Raw genomic sequence first — 17,686 nt, 5'->3', positions numbered from 1 at the left:
TTACTTTTCGAACACCCTGCAATTATAATCATACTATTATCATATTAATCATAATAATCATACTATTATCATATTAATCATTATAATCATACTATTATCATATTAATCATAATAATCATACTATTATCATATTAATCATAATAATCATACTATTATCATATTAATCATAATAATCATACTATTATCATATTAATCATAATAATCATACTATTATCATATTAATCATAATAATCATACTATTATCATATTAATCATAATAATCATACTATTATCATATTAATCATAATAATCATACTATTATCATATTAATCATAATAATCATACTATTATCATATTAATCATAATAATCATACTATTATCATATTAATCATAATAATCATACTATTATCATATTAATCATAATAATCATACTATTATCATATTAATCATAATAATCATACTATTATCATATTAATCATAATAATCATACTATTATCATATTAATCATAATAATCATACTATTATCATATTAATCATAATAATCATACTATTATCATATTAATCATAATAATCATACTATTATCATATTAATCATAATAATCATACTATTATCATATTAATCATAATAATCATACTATTATCATATTAATCATAATAATCATACTATTATCATATTAATCATAATAATCATACTATTATCATATTAATCATAATAATCATACTATTATCATATTAATCATAATAATCATACTATTATCATATTAATCATAATAATCATACTATTATCATATTAATCATAATAATCATACTATTATCATATTAATCATAATAATCATACTATTATCATATTAATCATAATAATCATACTATTATCATATTAATCATAATAATCATACTATTATCATATTAATCATAATAATCATACTATTATCATATTAATCATAATAATCATACTATTATCATATTAATCATAATAATCATACTATTATCATATTAATCATAATAATCATACTATTATCATATTAATCATAATAATCATAATATTATGCTAATTGTTTTCAGTAGTCTAAATTTATCTTTTTTAAAGTAACAAATAAAAACTTTTTAAAGAAAAGCCTATTAATACTATGTGATCTAATACGAACAAGGATGTTAAAGTTCATGTTTACACCAAGTGACGTCAAACGTTTTCGGCACTGATTAGTTTGTCTTCAACGATGCAATATATAACTCCGTCTCCTCTATTTGCTTTAGAATTCTTTCCTAAAATTAATTGAAAACCAATCTTATTTACCTTACTATAATTTTAATGTACGATTTAACATTTGAATAAACAAAGTTTCGATCAGTAGACAAAATCTGACCTTCACTGCATCTGATTTGGTTTTGGGTAACTTTTCTTTCAAGTCACTTAGGAACGCACGAGCACCAACTGGATTATGCCAAATTCTTATAACGCGATCCGTTCCACCCGCTGATACTAACTGACGAGATTCAGCATTCCATCGTAATGCAGTAATATATCCTTCGAAGAACATTAATTTTAAAATATTACAAAGCTGCACGTTTAATCTTTTGGCAAACATAATAATACCAAGCTTAGACATTATATTTAAAACCGACATAAAAAAAAGTAAATGGCCAAGTCAAAAGAAGGTTAAACCAATTTTTTTTCGAAAATGAAATTTGATCGTTTTTATTCAAACATGAGAAATCAAGTGATACTGTCTTGATGAAATTAAGACCGGTTTTACTTTGAAAGACTAGAGTGACTATTAGAAAAACATGTATGTAAAAAATGCTAGAAAACAGAGTGTGTCACTGAACAGTGTTTTAGATCCACAAAATAATAAATCATAAAGATTCAGTAAAAATGTTTGAAAAACAGTATACATCATAAATTAGTACAACTCATGTTGAATTAGTGAAGACGCTTTTTCACTTATTTAAAAATGGTTTCTAGTTGAGTTTACCTACTTTTGATTTGGCCTTTCATATTAACCTTTATGAGCATTTTCTATTTCTTCTTCCATATTGCCTGATTTGGCATTAAATATATAAATAGACATGTGAGTAGCTATAGCAACCGTATAATAATCATGAGATAGAGCAATAATTGCTGGATAGTCAGTAATTTTAAACTGTCCAGTGTTCAAAAGATATGCATCCTGTCCTTTAACGTAGTTTACTAAAACAGACAAAACTACGAATTAGAACGCGAACTTTTTTTTAAGCAACGTAAATTGTTTTGGAGGAAATTAGAAGGTAATTAGCAAGAAAATATACCATCTATATCCCAAATTTTCCATGTACCATCTTTAGAAACTGTTGCTGCCCTAGAAATCGCTGAGAATTATATTTCCGTTCAGTTCAAGAGTTTCTTAACAAACCAAGCTATTATCGTTAATAATAAAAAACCATATCAAGTTATATTAATAATAAAAGAACAAATCATATTTAAAAACTTACCTTCTTGAGTCATTAGAAAAAGCAAATGACAGAACACCAGCTGAATGTCCTTTTAACTCTAAGGCCTTTAAAACCTTAAATGAACAGTAATTATTTTACATAATAATTTTAAAAAACCGAACAACTATCTGCACAACGAGTTAAAATTTTTAAGGCTGTGAATTAAAAATTGGCATTAGACATTTTCTTATTAAGGAAAAATAAAGGAAAATAGTTTATTATTTTTTTAAAGTTCTGTTATTAAATTCTTTACCTGTGTAAAAGATCCAGTTTTGTTAAAGACAACTTGCCACAATTTAACATCAGAGGTAAATCCTAAAAAGTATTGAATAAATGAACAGATTATGCATATTATAATTGTTAGGCATTCCAAATCGTGTGTGTGTATATATATATCGTTCGATGTAGTGTTGTATTAAAATAATACTTACATAAATAAGTTTGTTTTTTTTATTGGTTATTTTAACTTGATACAAAACGTAACATTACTCTTAAGAGTTTGGTCTTGTTAAAGTTATTTATTTGTTGAAACATGAAATAAATATTTATAATGTAATGATATCTGACTAAAATGATTAAGAATATTTAGTTTTGTTTAGTTTTCATTTGGTATTAATGACGGTTGCATTAAAAAATCTTTAAAAAAATTTTTAAATTTTATAATTCGACTATTTAATTAAAAATATGGGTAAAAAGCCTTCTTCAACGGTTGCAAAACTTTCTGAAATACTTACATTACATAAAGAAAGTTATTCAGTTCATAAAATTTGCAAAAAATTACAAGTTGCCAGAAGTACAGTACAAGATACCATCAAACGATGGAAAGAAACAGTCATTTTTGAAGACAAAAAAAGATCTGGTAGACCACGGAAGACAACAAAAGCAGAAGATAATAGTATAATATTGATGAGTAAAAGAAGTCGAAGACTTATGGTCCTGGAAATAACTTCAGGCTTTAATAGGAGTCATTCAAAAGCTATTTCATTAACCACTACGAAACGACGTCTTAGACAAGGACTTTCTGACTGTATAGCGGTCAGGAAACCGTTGCTACGGATTGGAAATAAGAAGAAAAGGTTACAATGGGCTATAGACCACCAAAATTGGACAGAAGAAGACTAGGGAAAAGTACTATGGACGACGAGTCCAAATTTGAACTGTTTGGGCAAAGACGTAGAATTTACATCAGAAGAACAACAAAAGAAAAAATTATCACAGAGTGTTTAGTGCCGACATCAAGCACGGTGGTGGGTCAGTTATGGTATGGGGATGTTTTTCTTCAGCTGGTGTAGGTGACCTAGTCAAAATTGAGGGTATTATGAAAAAAGAACAATATAAAGCAATTCTAGAAAACAATGCTATACCTTCTGGCTTAAGAACTATTGGTTGTGGTTTTGTTTTTATGCAGGACAATGACCCTAAACACACCTCAAAATTATGTAAGAACTATATAAAGGAACAAGAGGATAATGGTGTCCTCAAAAACATGACCTGGCCAGACCAATCACCAGATTTGAACCCAATAGAGTTACTGTGGGAAGAATTGCACAGAAAGGTCAGACAAAAATGCCCAACATCCAAAGAGCAGCTGTGGCAGATATTAGAAGAATCTTGGTTATCAATTATATCCGAAATAATAAGTAAATTAATAAATAGGATGCCACGGATCGCAAAAAAAGTGATAAAAACTCGTGAGTTATTTTTTGACGAAAAGACAGTTTAATAATATTAGTGTTGATAGTATTTTTTTATTTCATTTTTTGTCTTTTTTGTTCTTAAATAGTAACTATAAGTATCTTTTATAAAATAAATATGATATTTGAATTTTATTGAAATAATTATGGGAGTTTTAATTAAAAAATTAAACAAAAACCAAGTGTCCGGAAACTTTTGGCCTGCAGTGTATACACACACACACACAGATATATATATATATATATATATATATATATATATATATATATATATATATATATATATATATATATATATATATATATAAACATAGTATTGTAGAAATTATGTTAATATTTCCAGTAAGAGTGCTCAATACAGCGTAGAATAAGTAGAGCGAATATATTATTTTGTTATTATATAAACTAAATAATTAGCTTGGTTTATATTACATTTAATGTAATATAAACCAAGCTAATTATTTAGTTTATATAATAACAAAATAATATATATATATATATATATATATATATATATATATATATATATATATATATATATATATATATATTGATTTACAAGTAATAGCTACGTGCGTATATATCTGATTACAAGTATATAACTGATTTACAAGTAATAGCTACGTGCGTATATATCTGAATATGGCACCGATTTTGTAATCAAAATCTTCGACCATTTTATCATATTTGACGTATTCGGCGTATGTGTTGTAAGAAGGTATTTTGTCATGTCATTTTTTAGAATTTCATATCAAAATAGACGTTTTTTAAAAAGTAGAATAGTTAAACTTTATTTTTGTGTTTTTATTTTTTGCACCACTGCTATTATTTAATTTACTGTTCTGAAAAACTCTCATAACGATTTTCTAATAAAATGAAATAGATCATCATTATAGGCCAATTTCTTTAAAATGAATATCATATAATAGCTTATTTAAATTTAAAAAAAAATCCAAATGATGTACCTCTGATTTGCTCATAGTAATCCTTTAGCAAACGATTATTATATTGTTATAATTATTATAACTTTAAATAATATATTATCATTATTATTTAATATTATTAAACAATATTATATTATTTTAATAGTAATATTCTACCATTTAATAGTTAATAATTTTATTTTTAAATTTATTGATGATTTATTATAATAAAAGTCCACATTGACTATCATGAGTGAATGAGGCATCATTTTATGCATGTACATTATATGCATGCATCATATGGCCATTTAAAAAAAAGCAAAAAACTTGGCATTCAAAGAATATTTATATTATGACAAAACTGCTTATAATCATTATCAAATAATAATGTGCACTTTTTTCTTCTTATCAAGCAATCATGTGTTTAAAACAGAAATAAGTAAGTGGTTTCCAAAAAAAAATTTACAGTAAACAGTATTCACTTAAAAACATTTTTTTCATTTTAAAAATAATTGTATTTAACTTTTTAAGGTATCATTGGGCCCAAAAAAAATATGCATGTACTTCATGGTGCAGCAAAAAACTTCACATTGCATTCACCAAATAGACATAGACTGTAGAAATGGACATATACTGTTTATATTCTTAAACAATGATGAATCACAAAAAATAACTATCAAACAAGTCAATAAGCTTGAGAGACAAAATTTTAAATTCAATATCTTGCTAAATGGGCACTTGCTAAATCGGGCCAAATATTTCTTGAAATTAAGGATAATGCTTAAGAAAAAATTGGAGAAATCCTTTCATTAAGCATTTCTCAATAAATAGCCCAGATTTGATGGAATGTGACTTTGTTTTAAGAATAAGTGGAGTCAATATACCTGGATTTGAAACTCCTACCCATATGAGAACTTTTAAAGGGAATCTCCATATCCTGCTTATTTGATGTTTTCTGGATACTTATCAATGTTATGGGTGTAAAATCCAGCGTTTCTAGGCATTTCCATACTAATAAATAAAAAATATTTTTCAACGCCAATTACTATATCTTCTCCAAACTCACTCCATATCTATTTTTTACTAGCTGCTTGAGTTGAATGTCTATGAAGATGAACTATCCTGTTTTTTTCTTGTCTTTAAATGGTTGATCAGTTTACAACTTATCTAAGACTTTGTACAAAGTTAAACGTGCATACTCTTCCTTTAAAAAGTAATTGACAATTTCTGATTTTTTCACTTATGAATTTTATACAATGAAATATTTAACACTTTACCCAAGATTTTCATTCCAGGAAACATTTAAACCAACATTTAGAAAATATTTTTTTAGTTATATTTTAGACACAGTATATTGCAAATTATGTAAAACTAAACATCTTCATATCAAATTTTATGAGAGAAATAAATTTAACTCTTGTCTCTTAACTTTTTTGCCACATGTTATGGCTTCAAAATTTGTAGAACTCATATTAAACTTCTTGTTAAGGAATCAAAACTAAGAAATCAAAAAACTGGGTTTGAAAATTTTAAGAGATTCTAAACATTTTGTTGACTTTTGCTATGAGCCTTTCTTGTGCTAAATAACAGCATTACCAGTAACACAGTAGTTGGAGTTAACCCAAATTCAAGTGACACTATTACATTTTTGGTCAGTTAACTTATCTCCTAAATATAGTGTTTGATTCACTATGTCTGGTTTGAATCTTTGTCTGATTCAAAATGTCGTTATCCAGATTAAAAGCTGACCAGCTGACTCCTAGAAAATACATCCTAAGACAATAGTTAAGTATTTTGGTGAGTGAAATTGCTACCAACGCAAAAGCATAGAGAGGATATAAAGGTGTTAAAGAATAGGGTTAAGGCAAGGTCAAGATTTAAACATCTCAATAAAACTACTGCTTGTAAATTCAAGACAACCAGAAGTTTGAGGAATAAATTAAAAGAACAACTTTTAAATTTACAGTTGAATAAACTTCAAATTGCAAATTTACATTTAAAAAAAGAACTAGAATTTGCCAAACAAAGCTGTTTTATAAAGAAACCATCTTAGGCCAACAAATTGTTGAAAAGAATGTGGAGAATTATGCGCTGAAAAATGATATTCTAATGTTACAGAGGAAGATAGGACAAATACAGCAAAAAGTAAAAAACACCAGGTATAAGAAAGCCTTCTCATCCAATATTACAGCAAAAATCTATTCATGCTGGCATGTTAAGCTCTTACTCACTGTGTGCCACAACTTCTTCATAAAATTGGATAACACACTGGATATAGATTAAGTGACGTTCTGCATTGTAAAACTGTGAAGCAGATAATGCATGAGCTGGATGTTATTTCAGAACTCCAGACTGCTGAGATAGCATTCTCAACAAAAAAACTTGACACTTGGTTTTGATGCTACAACCCAAGAGGAAGTTAATGTGAATGTTGTGCACATAATAAATAAATCCTAATGTATGGTTGTAGCCATTGATCAACTTGCTGAAGGTACAGCTTAAGACAGGTAAAGGACTTGAATAATTGTCTGGCATCCAGGTTGTCAAAGATGTTTGAAAGCAGCTAAATGGCCATTTCCCTTATTGACAGAAAAACTTTTTTGTAGGTGAACTCAATGATCCAGTTTTTAATTCAATGATTGACTTTTGCCCAAGGTCTGAGGAAATGAGAGACACATTAGCCAGTTGCCTAAATGCCATCATTAGTGTTATTGACTGTTAGTATGAGCAACAGTTCAACATAGCCTCAACTGGTCAACACAAATTCACTATCAGCATGACTCATAACATTGATTCTGAAGAACAACGTTTTGAATTTACATTTATTGAAGTGTTCAATTTATTGGGGTGGGAGTAGTAATCAACTAAATTTAAGGGGTTATATAAAGGAGCAGATACCAAAACTATTTCTCTTCACAATTAACATTAAGTATTTCCTCTAATTGTATAATAAGGTTAAGTTTAATAATAAGGAAAACTTTTCCTTAAAGTACTATCCTAAAACAGCATTGTAAAAAACAGCCATAATTCAAGAAACTATAAATCTCATTAATTTTACTTTTGACTTTCTACAAAGCTGGGTATATAATATACACACGATATACACAGCATATAATAACATATAGTAATGGAGTACACCTTTTATTACATACACAATATTCATTACATGTTAAAATATTACATATTATAAGCAAAATAAGGTATAATACTATACATAGAGCCTAATATGTTATAATTACATTGAGTATAATATTATAATTACACAGAGAATATTATTATGCTTGTATATGCGATATTTATCATATTAATTGTGATGTTATATTACATGGTGTCCAACATTTGGTTGATTTTTGTACAAAAGCACAATCAGAAATGATAGATAAATTCCAAAAATATAAACTATTAATATTTTATTATGCCATCATCATTGGATTGTTTTCCAGTTTTTTACCATCTGTTAGATTTGTTTATCACCTTTTGCTCTTAAATGAATTAGGTTTTTTCAGCAAAATCATCTTTTTTCTTCTCAGCTTAAGAAACTATATATTGTGCCATGCATTCAAGATATAAATTTACTTCCCCAAATAACATATTTCGTTTTTATTTTAACAATTTCTTCATTAACAAAGAGTTTCTACTTTTGTGCTTTCTCTGATACAACTGTAGTTTTCTTTTTTCTCTAGTGCTATTTGTACTTTGTATTTAATACAAAAACTGTCCTTCAAACACCTTCTGGATTAACAATTTTATTCATAAAACTCAAACATCTCCATTATATGACACTTCTGAATAGTCAAGCAGGTAGAACTTTGCACAATAAGTAAATAGAAGAGCAACTTTCAACCTTTCTACCAAAATAATTCCAGATGTTATTGACATCAAACTTCTATTATCTTTAGTGAAGAATAATGCATAAACCAATCTTTTACTTGTTTCTCTTCATACCATTTTCATAGCTTGTAAATCAACATTGACTCATATTTGATATATAGAAAGAATGGCTTATAGTATATTGTAAATTTAAAGTTTTATCTTGGATTCAAACCCATTCTCATCTAACTGTTGTTCAGAGTATTTTACTTGTATGAAAGTAAGAGAATAAGTGAGAATAACCATAAACATTCCTCGTTTATTGATAGTCCATTTAAGATTAAAGCTAAGAAAAATTTCATGGAAAAACAATCATGCGATCAATTTTTTTAAAAAAAAGAGATTTGAAGAACTTAAGGAAGGTTTTTTTTATGGAGATCTTATAAAAAAGTTTATATTTTATTATCTGCTAATATTAATAACTTTACTAAAATTGTATCCAGCATTTTTATTTTGTGTAAAACTTTTTGTGTATAATTCATCAATTAGTTTTATTTGTATAAAATAAACTGTGCCTCTTACAAAACTTCTAAAAGCATTTACATTGATAATGACAAATGATGACATTTTAATTTACATTAAGACATTGATGATTATCACTTTTAAAAAATCAAAAATTGTTGTCCAAGAAACATTAAAAACTTTAAAGAAAAAATGAATTCTCACCACAAGCTGCTATGAGATTTCCACAGGGTAATATATCCGCCTGTGTGTTGTAGACAAGTAGTGAATCTATTTTCTCATAAACATCACCTAAAATGGAAATTTTAAATAAATTTAATAACAATATTTTACTTGTAGTTCAATAATCTTAATGTTTTATTTGTAATTGAACTGTATCTCTTTTGCCATGACTGTCCCACTTCTCCCTTGGTTATCTCACTTCTCTCTTTGGTGTGTCCCACTTCTTATTACATGTGCCCCACTTCTTATCACATGTCCCCCACTTCTTGTCAATAAAATGACTTTCTTTGATCATGAGTGCTAACAATTATATCAAACCTTAACCAAAATCATTTTAAAATAATCTATTGATATAATGATTACTGCAAGTAAAAAAAACAACAACCTTTTAAGCTCCAGATGATAATTTGTGTATCTTTTCCAGCTGACATAATAAACTTTCCATTACTAGATACTGCAGCATTTATGATTTCTACTTTATGTAATTTTGGAAAATCATACTCATATGTTGCATACACTAAGGATTGACCATTTTCTTTCTTCTTATGGATTTTAAACACACGAATGGTTTGCTCATTTGCCAAAGAAACTATGAATGCCCTATAAAAAGTAAGAATAGTTTGTTAAAAAAATCCTACCAAATTCCACTTTTCAATTTCTTTTCATTGTCAAAAAAAAAATAAAAAAAGTGTGTGTGTGTGTGTGTGTGTGTATATAAGCAAGATCTTTTTATCCAGAAGGGGAGTACAGTTCAGTGAGAAAATATAAATACCAACTTAAAATAGAAAAAACTTTATTAACTTTTTATTTAAATGACTAAATCACAAAAAACTTTTTCAATAACCTATAACTTTACCTAAATTTTACCTTACTTAAAAATTACCTAGAATCAGGGCTCATTGAAATAGAAGAAGCATGATCAAATTCAATATTCACTCTAGTGTATCTAAAATACAATTTAAAGAAATAAAATAATAGTTTTTAAGTCAAAAGAAATATAAAATATAGACATAAATCACTATTTCTTAAAAAAAAGGTACAAATTAGCAAAATTATGGTAATCATTATTCATAATATACAACATTAGCAATACAACTTTTATTGGTTAAAGTAATCATGACATCAAATTACAGAACTTTGAAAGAAATCTATTTAAAAAGAAGATTGCTTGGTTAAATGATGTATATTACAATCACAGTTATATCAAAGTATTGAAGAAAACGAGGCTTTATATAGACACTTATAGAATATCAAAATATGTAGATTATATAGATTTAGATTATATAGATAGATTTAGAAGATAGGTTTAAAAGTCTAAAAAAGGATAGAAAAAAAATATATTAGGGTTATAAAAGTTTTACAAATAAATGGTTTACTGTATAATAAATGGATGAACAGTAGTGTATTAAAAATTTAAAACTCCTAATTTTTGTAAAAAAAAAAAAGGTCATCCTGAAGAAAAAAATGGAATCATAAAAAAAAAAATGGAATCATAAAAAAAAATTTATTTATGGTAACTATTAAAAAATATTAAAACTCTCTAAAACATTTTAGAAATTTCTTAATGGAACTTAATAAGCTTTCAAAAATTTTTAGGAGGTTTCTAGAGCTTTCTGGAGCCTTCTATAATTTTTTTTTTTTTTAAATAAAAAACAAAATTCAACTTCATAGTTGTTTGTAATCTTTTTTAATGCATTTTTAAATCTTTTTTAAAACAAGCTAAAAAATTATGGAACAATAAATTGATTCTTTTACTTAATTAAGTAATCTGAATAAAGCTTGACAAAAAAGATATGATGAATATGTCAAGAGTGAAACTTATGCCTCAAATGAACTTTTTGATGTTAAAAAGGTTAATGGCAAAGAAAGATTTACTTAAACGCAAAATACAAACAACATTAACTACCTACAAGTGGAAACCAAAAGAGAAGTGGGGTACTTAACAGGTCAAAAATCCACCCTACAAAAAGACAAAACTGTTTGCTGAACTAGCTTCAACATTAACATAAAAATCTTATCTAGTGTAAGTGGTATTGCGACTCAAGATGAGAGCACTTCTCTGCCAGAAGAATATATAATTAGAGTAAAGTTACAAATAAGTGACATAGAAAAATGTCAACATATAAGACTGTTAGAAAATGCAAACAATTGTCACATTATGGTATTGACATTCCAATTCTAAATCAATCAATCTTTAATAACTCAATATTCAAATAGACTGCTAAATTATTGAAAGGTTACCATTATTTTATCTAAAAGATAGAACAATGGTAACAAGATTTTGATAGCATGCTCATTAGGAAAATGAATACCAGGTAGTGGTACTTAAAATTTGAAAAAACTAAAAGCAAAATTGCATGCACTGCATTTGAAAGATGGCAAGGCTGAAACTATTGTCACCAGAATTCCCAAAGTTCTTGATGAACAAAATTTATAAAATTCAATAACGTAATTGCTTATGAACCAATATTAACACTGTGAAAAAGAAATTACAATAATAATAGTCTCAAAGAAAGATGTTACCAAACCACAATTTATAAGTTGTCATCAACAAGGAAGACATTCATTATTCACAACATAAGACTGGGCAGAATAATGGCTTACTAATCAGATTTACAATGAAAAAGACTTCAAGAGCTTCAAGTCAGAAACATTGAAACCTAACAAAAAAAACATTGCATCTATTGGAGAGTCATATCTAGAAATAATTTGCTTATAGAACATGTAATCAAAGTAATGCAGAAACAAAAATAAATTCCAACTTTAGATTCTTCTGAACAATAAGCTGTATATGTACAAGTATTAGAAAATTAGAGCATAATTTGTTTGATTGTATTTTAAAACATGTGTATTACATATTAAATATGCAGATTTCAGAATTTGATTTCAGGTTTCCTAACAAGTTAGAACTGAGTTATCTGGTGCAAATGAATAAAGGAAACAAAAGATAAACAGGTCAAATTTATTATAGCCATTTAAGTCAGAAATTCCTTGAGTAAAAATAACAGCAGAACCTATAACGTAAGCAACAAGTCATATTCATTACTTTATGCATAATTTAGATTTTCTATTGTATTAAATGAATAATATTAGATTAGCTAGAATTTACAATATATCATTAAAAATAAGGTGTTTAGAAATATAATTTAAATCATAACATGTAACTTCTTGGGATCTGGAAACAGCTTCTTATGTAAGGACATCATCTGAAGCCTGGTTTTGACATTCATATTTAATAAAAATTAAGTATCAAAATAAGTCAGAATAACCAAGCCAATATCAAAGTGCTCCCCTTTAAAATCATTAAACATACTCACTGCTGGTTTTGACATTCACATTTAATCAAAATTAAGTATCAAAATAAGTCAGAATAACCAAGCCAATATCAAAGTGCTCCCCTTTAAAATCATTAAACATACTCAATGCTGATACTATCTCCTGAGTTGCCAAAAAGTTTGGTTTTATAAAAGCAGTTCTAACCAGCAGTGTTGGATCCCAAGAATTTGAAGTAACTTTAATGTGGCAACAAATCTTCTTCTATCTTCTCGAAAGATTTCAATAAAATATGAATAACCCTGAAAGTTCAGACTCTAACTCCAACTGTTTGAAACATTAATTTTAACCAAAATTTTTTTTTGTGACAAACTTTTCACAGATTTTAAAGATAAATCCCCAGTTGCTATTTAGTATAGGGCATTGACTGTGTGAAAGCATAAAAGAAATCTGAATTTCTATGAGTAATTAAATGTGTGATATCCTTCTTTGATTTTACAACTTCACTTCTAAGTTAGATGTTATGAAAATTATATACACAGTTGCAAAAAAAAAAAAAATTACTTATCAAAATCATTTATCTTTTTTAAGCTTCATGTAATCAATAGAAAAGTAACAAAATTTAATTAGTTTAACAAAAAAGTTTTAAAACTAATAAAATTTTTGTCATAAAACAACTTTGGCAGTGAAGACAAGGTAAAAATTGTTAACAATGCATGATGACTTTTATAGCAACTGATAAAGAAATGAATTAGAAAAACGTATCGTGAAACAGAGCGCAATATTCATTGAGCACATTTGGTATTCTTTTAGAACTATTGAAATGGCATATAAAGTCCAAAGATACAGACTGTAAACTGGAGCAGAAACTTTATTACTTCTGATTGAGTTTCTTTTAAAATGCTAAGGTTTTTGACAATCTAATTTTTGACAAAGAGGAATAAGATAGACATTACTAGTTTGAGATAGACATTACTACTAATGACCTCCAAATTAACTTTATGCACCCTTGTGGTCTATTTCAAAAGTTCTCATGGTCACTCACAGAAAAAAATCTGTTGGATGCCATCATTAAATGTAATCTCAATGTGTCCCAGCAAAAAGATCAAGACAGATTATGACTTTAAACATGATGATTTTCACACTATAGTTACAAAATTTCAATATCTTGAGTTCTTAAATTACAATGAGTTTTTCTTATGACTATAATTCATTATGAGGTGAATACATTTTTTATGTTTCAACTCCAATAAATTAATTACATATGAAATTGTTTTATTTCATCTTTGACAAAGATTTTCTAATTCTTTTTTATGAGGTTATCTGAATTCTTTCACTTCTAGAAAAAATTAGCAACATTAGTATTTTTCTATTTAAGCTTAGTCCAGTGAATTTATGATAAATTGTTAAAGTCACAGGTTTCTGTTTATTTTTAAATGTTTTAAAGAACTTGGTTCACAAAAAGTCAATTTGGTGCATATTGCTTTTAGTTAGAGACTGAAATTTTAGGGAAAAAATCTTACTTCCTGTGGTGCAAAAATCAGCATATTCTGAGACTTTGGATTGCATTTTTTCAAAACAGTAGATATTTTCACAAGGATTTATTCAAAATTGCTACAAAATACTTAAGTATATGTTTAATATTCATTAAAGTCAATTTTTGACAGCATTTGTGACTTTTCTAGGTTGTTGTTTATGATAGAATATTTAATTTATAAAAAAACAACATCTACTGATTGCCTTACATTTGGAATAATCATTGATAAAATAAAAAATTACTTAGCAATGAAAAAACTACAAATCACAGCTTTGCGCTTTACACACATTTTTTTTTTTTGCAACATAGATATAATGAAAAACTCCAGTAGATTTCAATGTTTATTTCTGTAGATCTTGAGATATTTTGTGTTCTGATTTTGCTACATCCATAGAAAGATAAAGAAAAGGTTTAATAATTTCCTGAGGAATAGGCATCTGCTTTGTTCATTATTATTATTATTATTATTATTATTATTATTATTATTATTATTATTATTATTATTATTATTATTATTATTATTATTATTATTATTATTATTATTATTTCATTATCAGTGAAACCTCTACTATGTTTTTAACTTTCTTTCTCTTTATTATCCTGCTCTTTGCATTTCATTCTCAGCATAAAAATGCACTCAGTTACATTGATTTGTTTCTTATTTTAAATTCTAAGAAAAAGTTTCATGCCATAAACAAAAAACTTATTCATCAATAAGGTTTTTCTTTTGAAGTTTGCGCACTATCCAAAAACTTTTGGTCATCTTATTCTATGAAGCTGGGCATTATATCTGCTAACTAAAATGTGTAGACTAAGATACTTTTAACATATTAAAAAATAGAGGAATTAACAAATTTATACTGATCATTCAATGACATTTTTAAAAAATCCTAAACAAACTTGTAAAAAGCTAAAGAAAAGTAAGATTATGAAGTTCATGAGTCTCCTTAAATGCTATATTTTTTAAAGTAAACATTAGTTAAGGTGGTAAGGTAAGACAATATAAGACAAGTCCTAGACTGTGCTTGGTGACTTTTGGGTCAGCAAACACAGATTTCTTCATGCCCTCATATTGAACCAACATCTTTGAAGGATCTATCTAAAAATTGATACCAAATCCTCAAATGTGATGACAAAAAAGATAAATACTAGATAAATAATACTAGATAAATACCCATAATTCTGATACAACAAAAACTAAAATCTAGTTATCATCCTTAAACTGAATTGTTCTTCTCTTTTATAAGTTTCTTCCACCCTTTATCCTTTTGTTTCTCAACTTAAATAATCAACAAGTTAGAACTGCTGCTCGTATATTATAGAATGTTATAGTAATATTAAACTTAATGTTGTAACTGCTGTTAAATTAACTTCAAAAAATAATTTTAAAAAATTATAATATAGATTTTAAGCTAATAAATTGTATATCAATTTAAAATGAGAATTAGACTTTTGAAATTTTTCTAAATTTTAAGTTTCTTAATTGAAAACTCTAACTAAATCTAAATTATTTAAAAATCTAACTTGTGATCTCTTGAAAGAAAATCTTTAACTATCCACAACCTTGCTGTTCTATCTAAAATAAAAAAAAATTGTAAGACAAGCATATTTCCTGAAGCTTAAAGTTTGTTATTAAAAAAAACTAAACATATTTAGAATGTGCAAATGTCAGAGTTTCAAATTGTTTAAAAGTTTAAGTTGTTAAAGATAGGTCAGGGCTATAAAATTAGCCTAACAACAAATTGAAAAATTCCAAACAGTTTAAACTGACTCAACACTTATATGCATATGTTTACCTTCAGAACATGATGCAAGATACTTTCCATTGTTGCTAAAGTCTATATCTATCACTGATGAAGTATGACCTTTTAGAGAGGTAATCAAAAGAGGATGAGATATATTTATTTCTTTTACATTTAAACTTGTGATATTTTTTTGGGGGGGTTCGGAAGAAAGCTTTTTTCCTTCATTATGTTGATTTTTGTTTTTCAGTTTACTCTCATTGGTTTCCGCATAGGTATTTACATTTAAATTCTTATCAGTACTTCTGCTACATTCGCTCCCATAGTTCTTTTTAATGAACACCACGTATACAATGACACCGAATAAAATAAAAACAATTGTGAAGAAAACATTTGGAAGCAAGCTTACTTCTACTTCCATCTCGATTGTTCTTCCATGTTATGATGTTAATTTAATATATTGCAGAACGCCAGCATAAACGGGAAACTTAGGGTCTGCGTATCGTTATTATTTTGAACCAATAACGATGTAAAATGATAACGATATCAAACGATATGAGTTTGTCTATGAAACGATACTATCGGTTTAATTATCGTTTGAAACGATAACCAAACGATAACTTATCGTTTGAAACGATATTATCGGCTTTTTTTTATCGGTTTATCGGAATACATAAAAATAACGAGAATACCAATATTTATCGGTATAATAACGATATTTTTTACAATATTCCAATTGGTGATGATGGGGTTCGTATGTTAGGATTTTGTGTGCGCAAAGATGGTAACAAACTGATGTGGTCCAGAGGAAATAGAATTGATGCTATTACACTAAATTTCTAACTGATGCTATTCCAAAGAGTGGTGTTTGAGAACGTGAAGTATATACTTCTACGCTAAGGTGAAAAGTTACAAACCTGCTTGTGGTGATTGGGCTAAATAAATTGACTTTCGCTGAGTATCAGATTAATTGGATTAAAGTTGCAGTTTCGGAGACCGAATCGATTTCCAATACTCATAAAAAAACTGGACACTTTGGTGTGAATTGAACGTTAAACTTTTTGCTAATCTGAATTCTACTTAGAATGACGCTCGAAATGTCATAAGAAATTGTGAACCATGTCAGTTGATAGATCCAGTGCCTATATGGTGAGTAAAAGGGGAACTAAATGTTAAAGAAAACTGGGAGAGATTGGCCATGGATACCATCCATCATGTAGTTATGTGCGTATCCATCCAATTTTGTGTCTGCGACCATATTATCATTGCGTACTTGGCGTATGTGTTGTAAGAATGCATTTTGTCGTGTTATTCATATCAACATATTTATTTTTTAAAAAGTAGAATAGCTAATTTTTATTTTTGTGTTTGTTTTTTTTTTTGCAGTTATTACTGCTATTATTGAATTTACTGTTCTGAAAAACTTCGTTGTAGTTCAGATATAAAATTGATATCGAAGGTATGTTGAGTCTTTTTTAAATGTATTGGGCCCAGTTTAAAAACTAATTTTTTATG

General features: G+C 27.1%; 2 protein-coding genes and 1 pseudogene across 2 annotated transcripts in view; 1 reads left to right on the top strand and 2 right to left on the bottom strand.

Moving 5' to 3' along the window:
* The window catches only part of LOC149886089 (uncharacterized), a 282,044-nt gene that overhangs the window by 195,753 nt on the left and 68,605 nt on the right, over positions 1-17,686 (bottom strand). The window lies entirely within an intron of this gene.
* On the bottom strand, positions 1,032-16,643 carry LOC145184652 (transducin beta-like protein 2). The gene is made up of 11 exons (XM_090093015.1): positions 16,226-16,643; positions 15,954-16,005; positions 10,503-10,565; positions 10,005-10,219; positions 9,602-9,688; positions 2,702-2,763; positions 2,449-2,522; positions 2,266-2,315; positions 1,982-2,167; positions 1,344-1,504; positions 1,032-1,242 (listed from the first exon to the last, which is right to left on the bottom strand). The coding sequence occupies exons 1-11, from the start codon at positions 16,590-16,592 to the stop codon at positions 1,180-1,182; spliced, it is 1,380 nt and encodes a 459-aa protein (XP_089949141.1). The 5' UTR covers positions 16,593-16,643; the 3' UTR covers positions 1,032-1,179.
* Positions 6,788-7,464, top strand: LOC149886099 (uncharacterized; annotated as a pseudogene).

The sequence above is a fragment of the Hydra viridissima genome, unplaced genomic scaffold (assembly GCF_058129835.1).
Source record: "Hydra viridissima isolate aposymbiotic clone 2 unplaced genomic scaffold, HvirCarnegie_v1 scaffold_7, whole genome shotgun sequence".
NCBI classification, from domain to species: Eukaryota; Metazoa; Cnidaria; class Hydrozoa; order Anthoathecata; family Hydridae; genus Hydra; species Hydra viridissima.
This window is presented reverse-complemented; position numbering and strand designations above follow the sequence as displayed.

Bases quoted from the DNA above. Each gene is read 5' to 3' on its own strand.
- LOC145184652 (XM_090093015.1), bottom strand. From the start codon at position 16,592: ATGGAAGTAGAAGTAAGCTTGCTTCCAAATGTTTTCTTCACAATTGTT. The intron at 9,689-10,004 runs GTTGTTGTTTTT...TTTCCATTTTAG, and splicing joins TATCATCTGGAGCTTAAAAG to GTGATGTTTATGAGAAAATA. The intron at 2,523-2,701 runs GTAAAGAATTTA...TGTTCATTTAAG, and splicing joins AAACTGGATCTTTTACACAG to GTTTTAAAGGCCTTAGAGTT.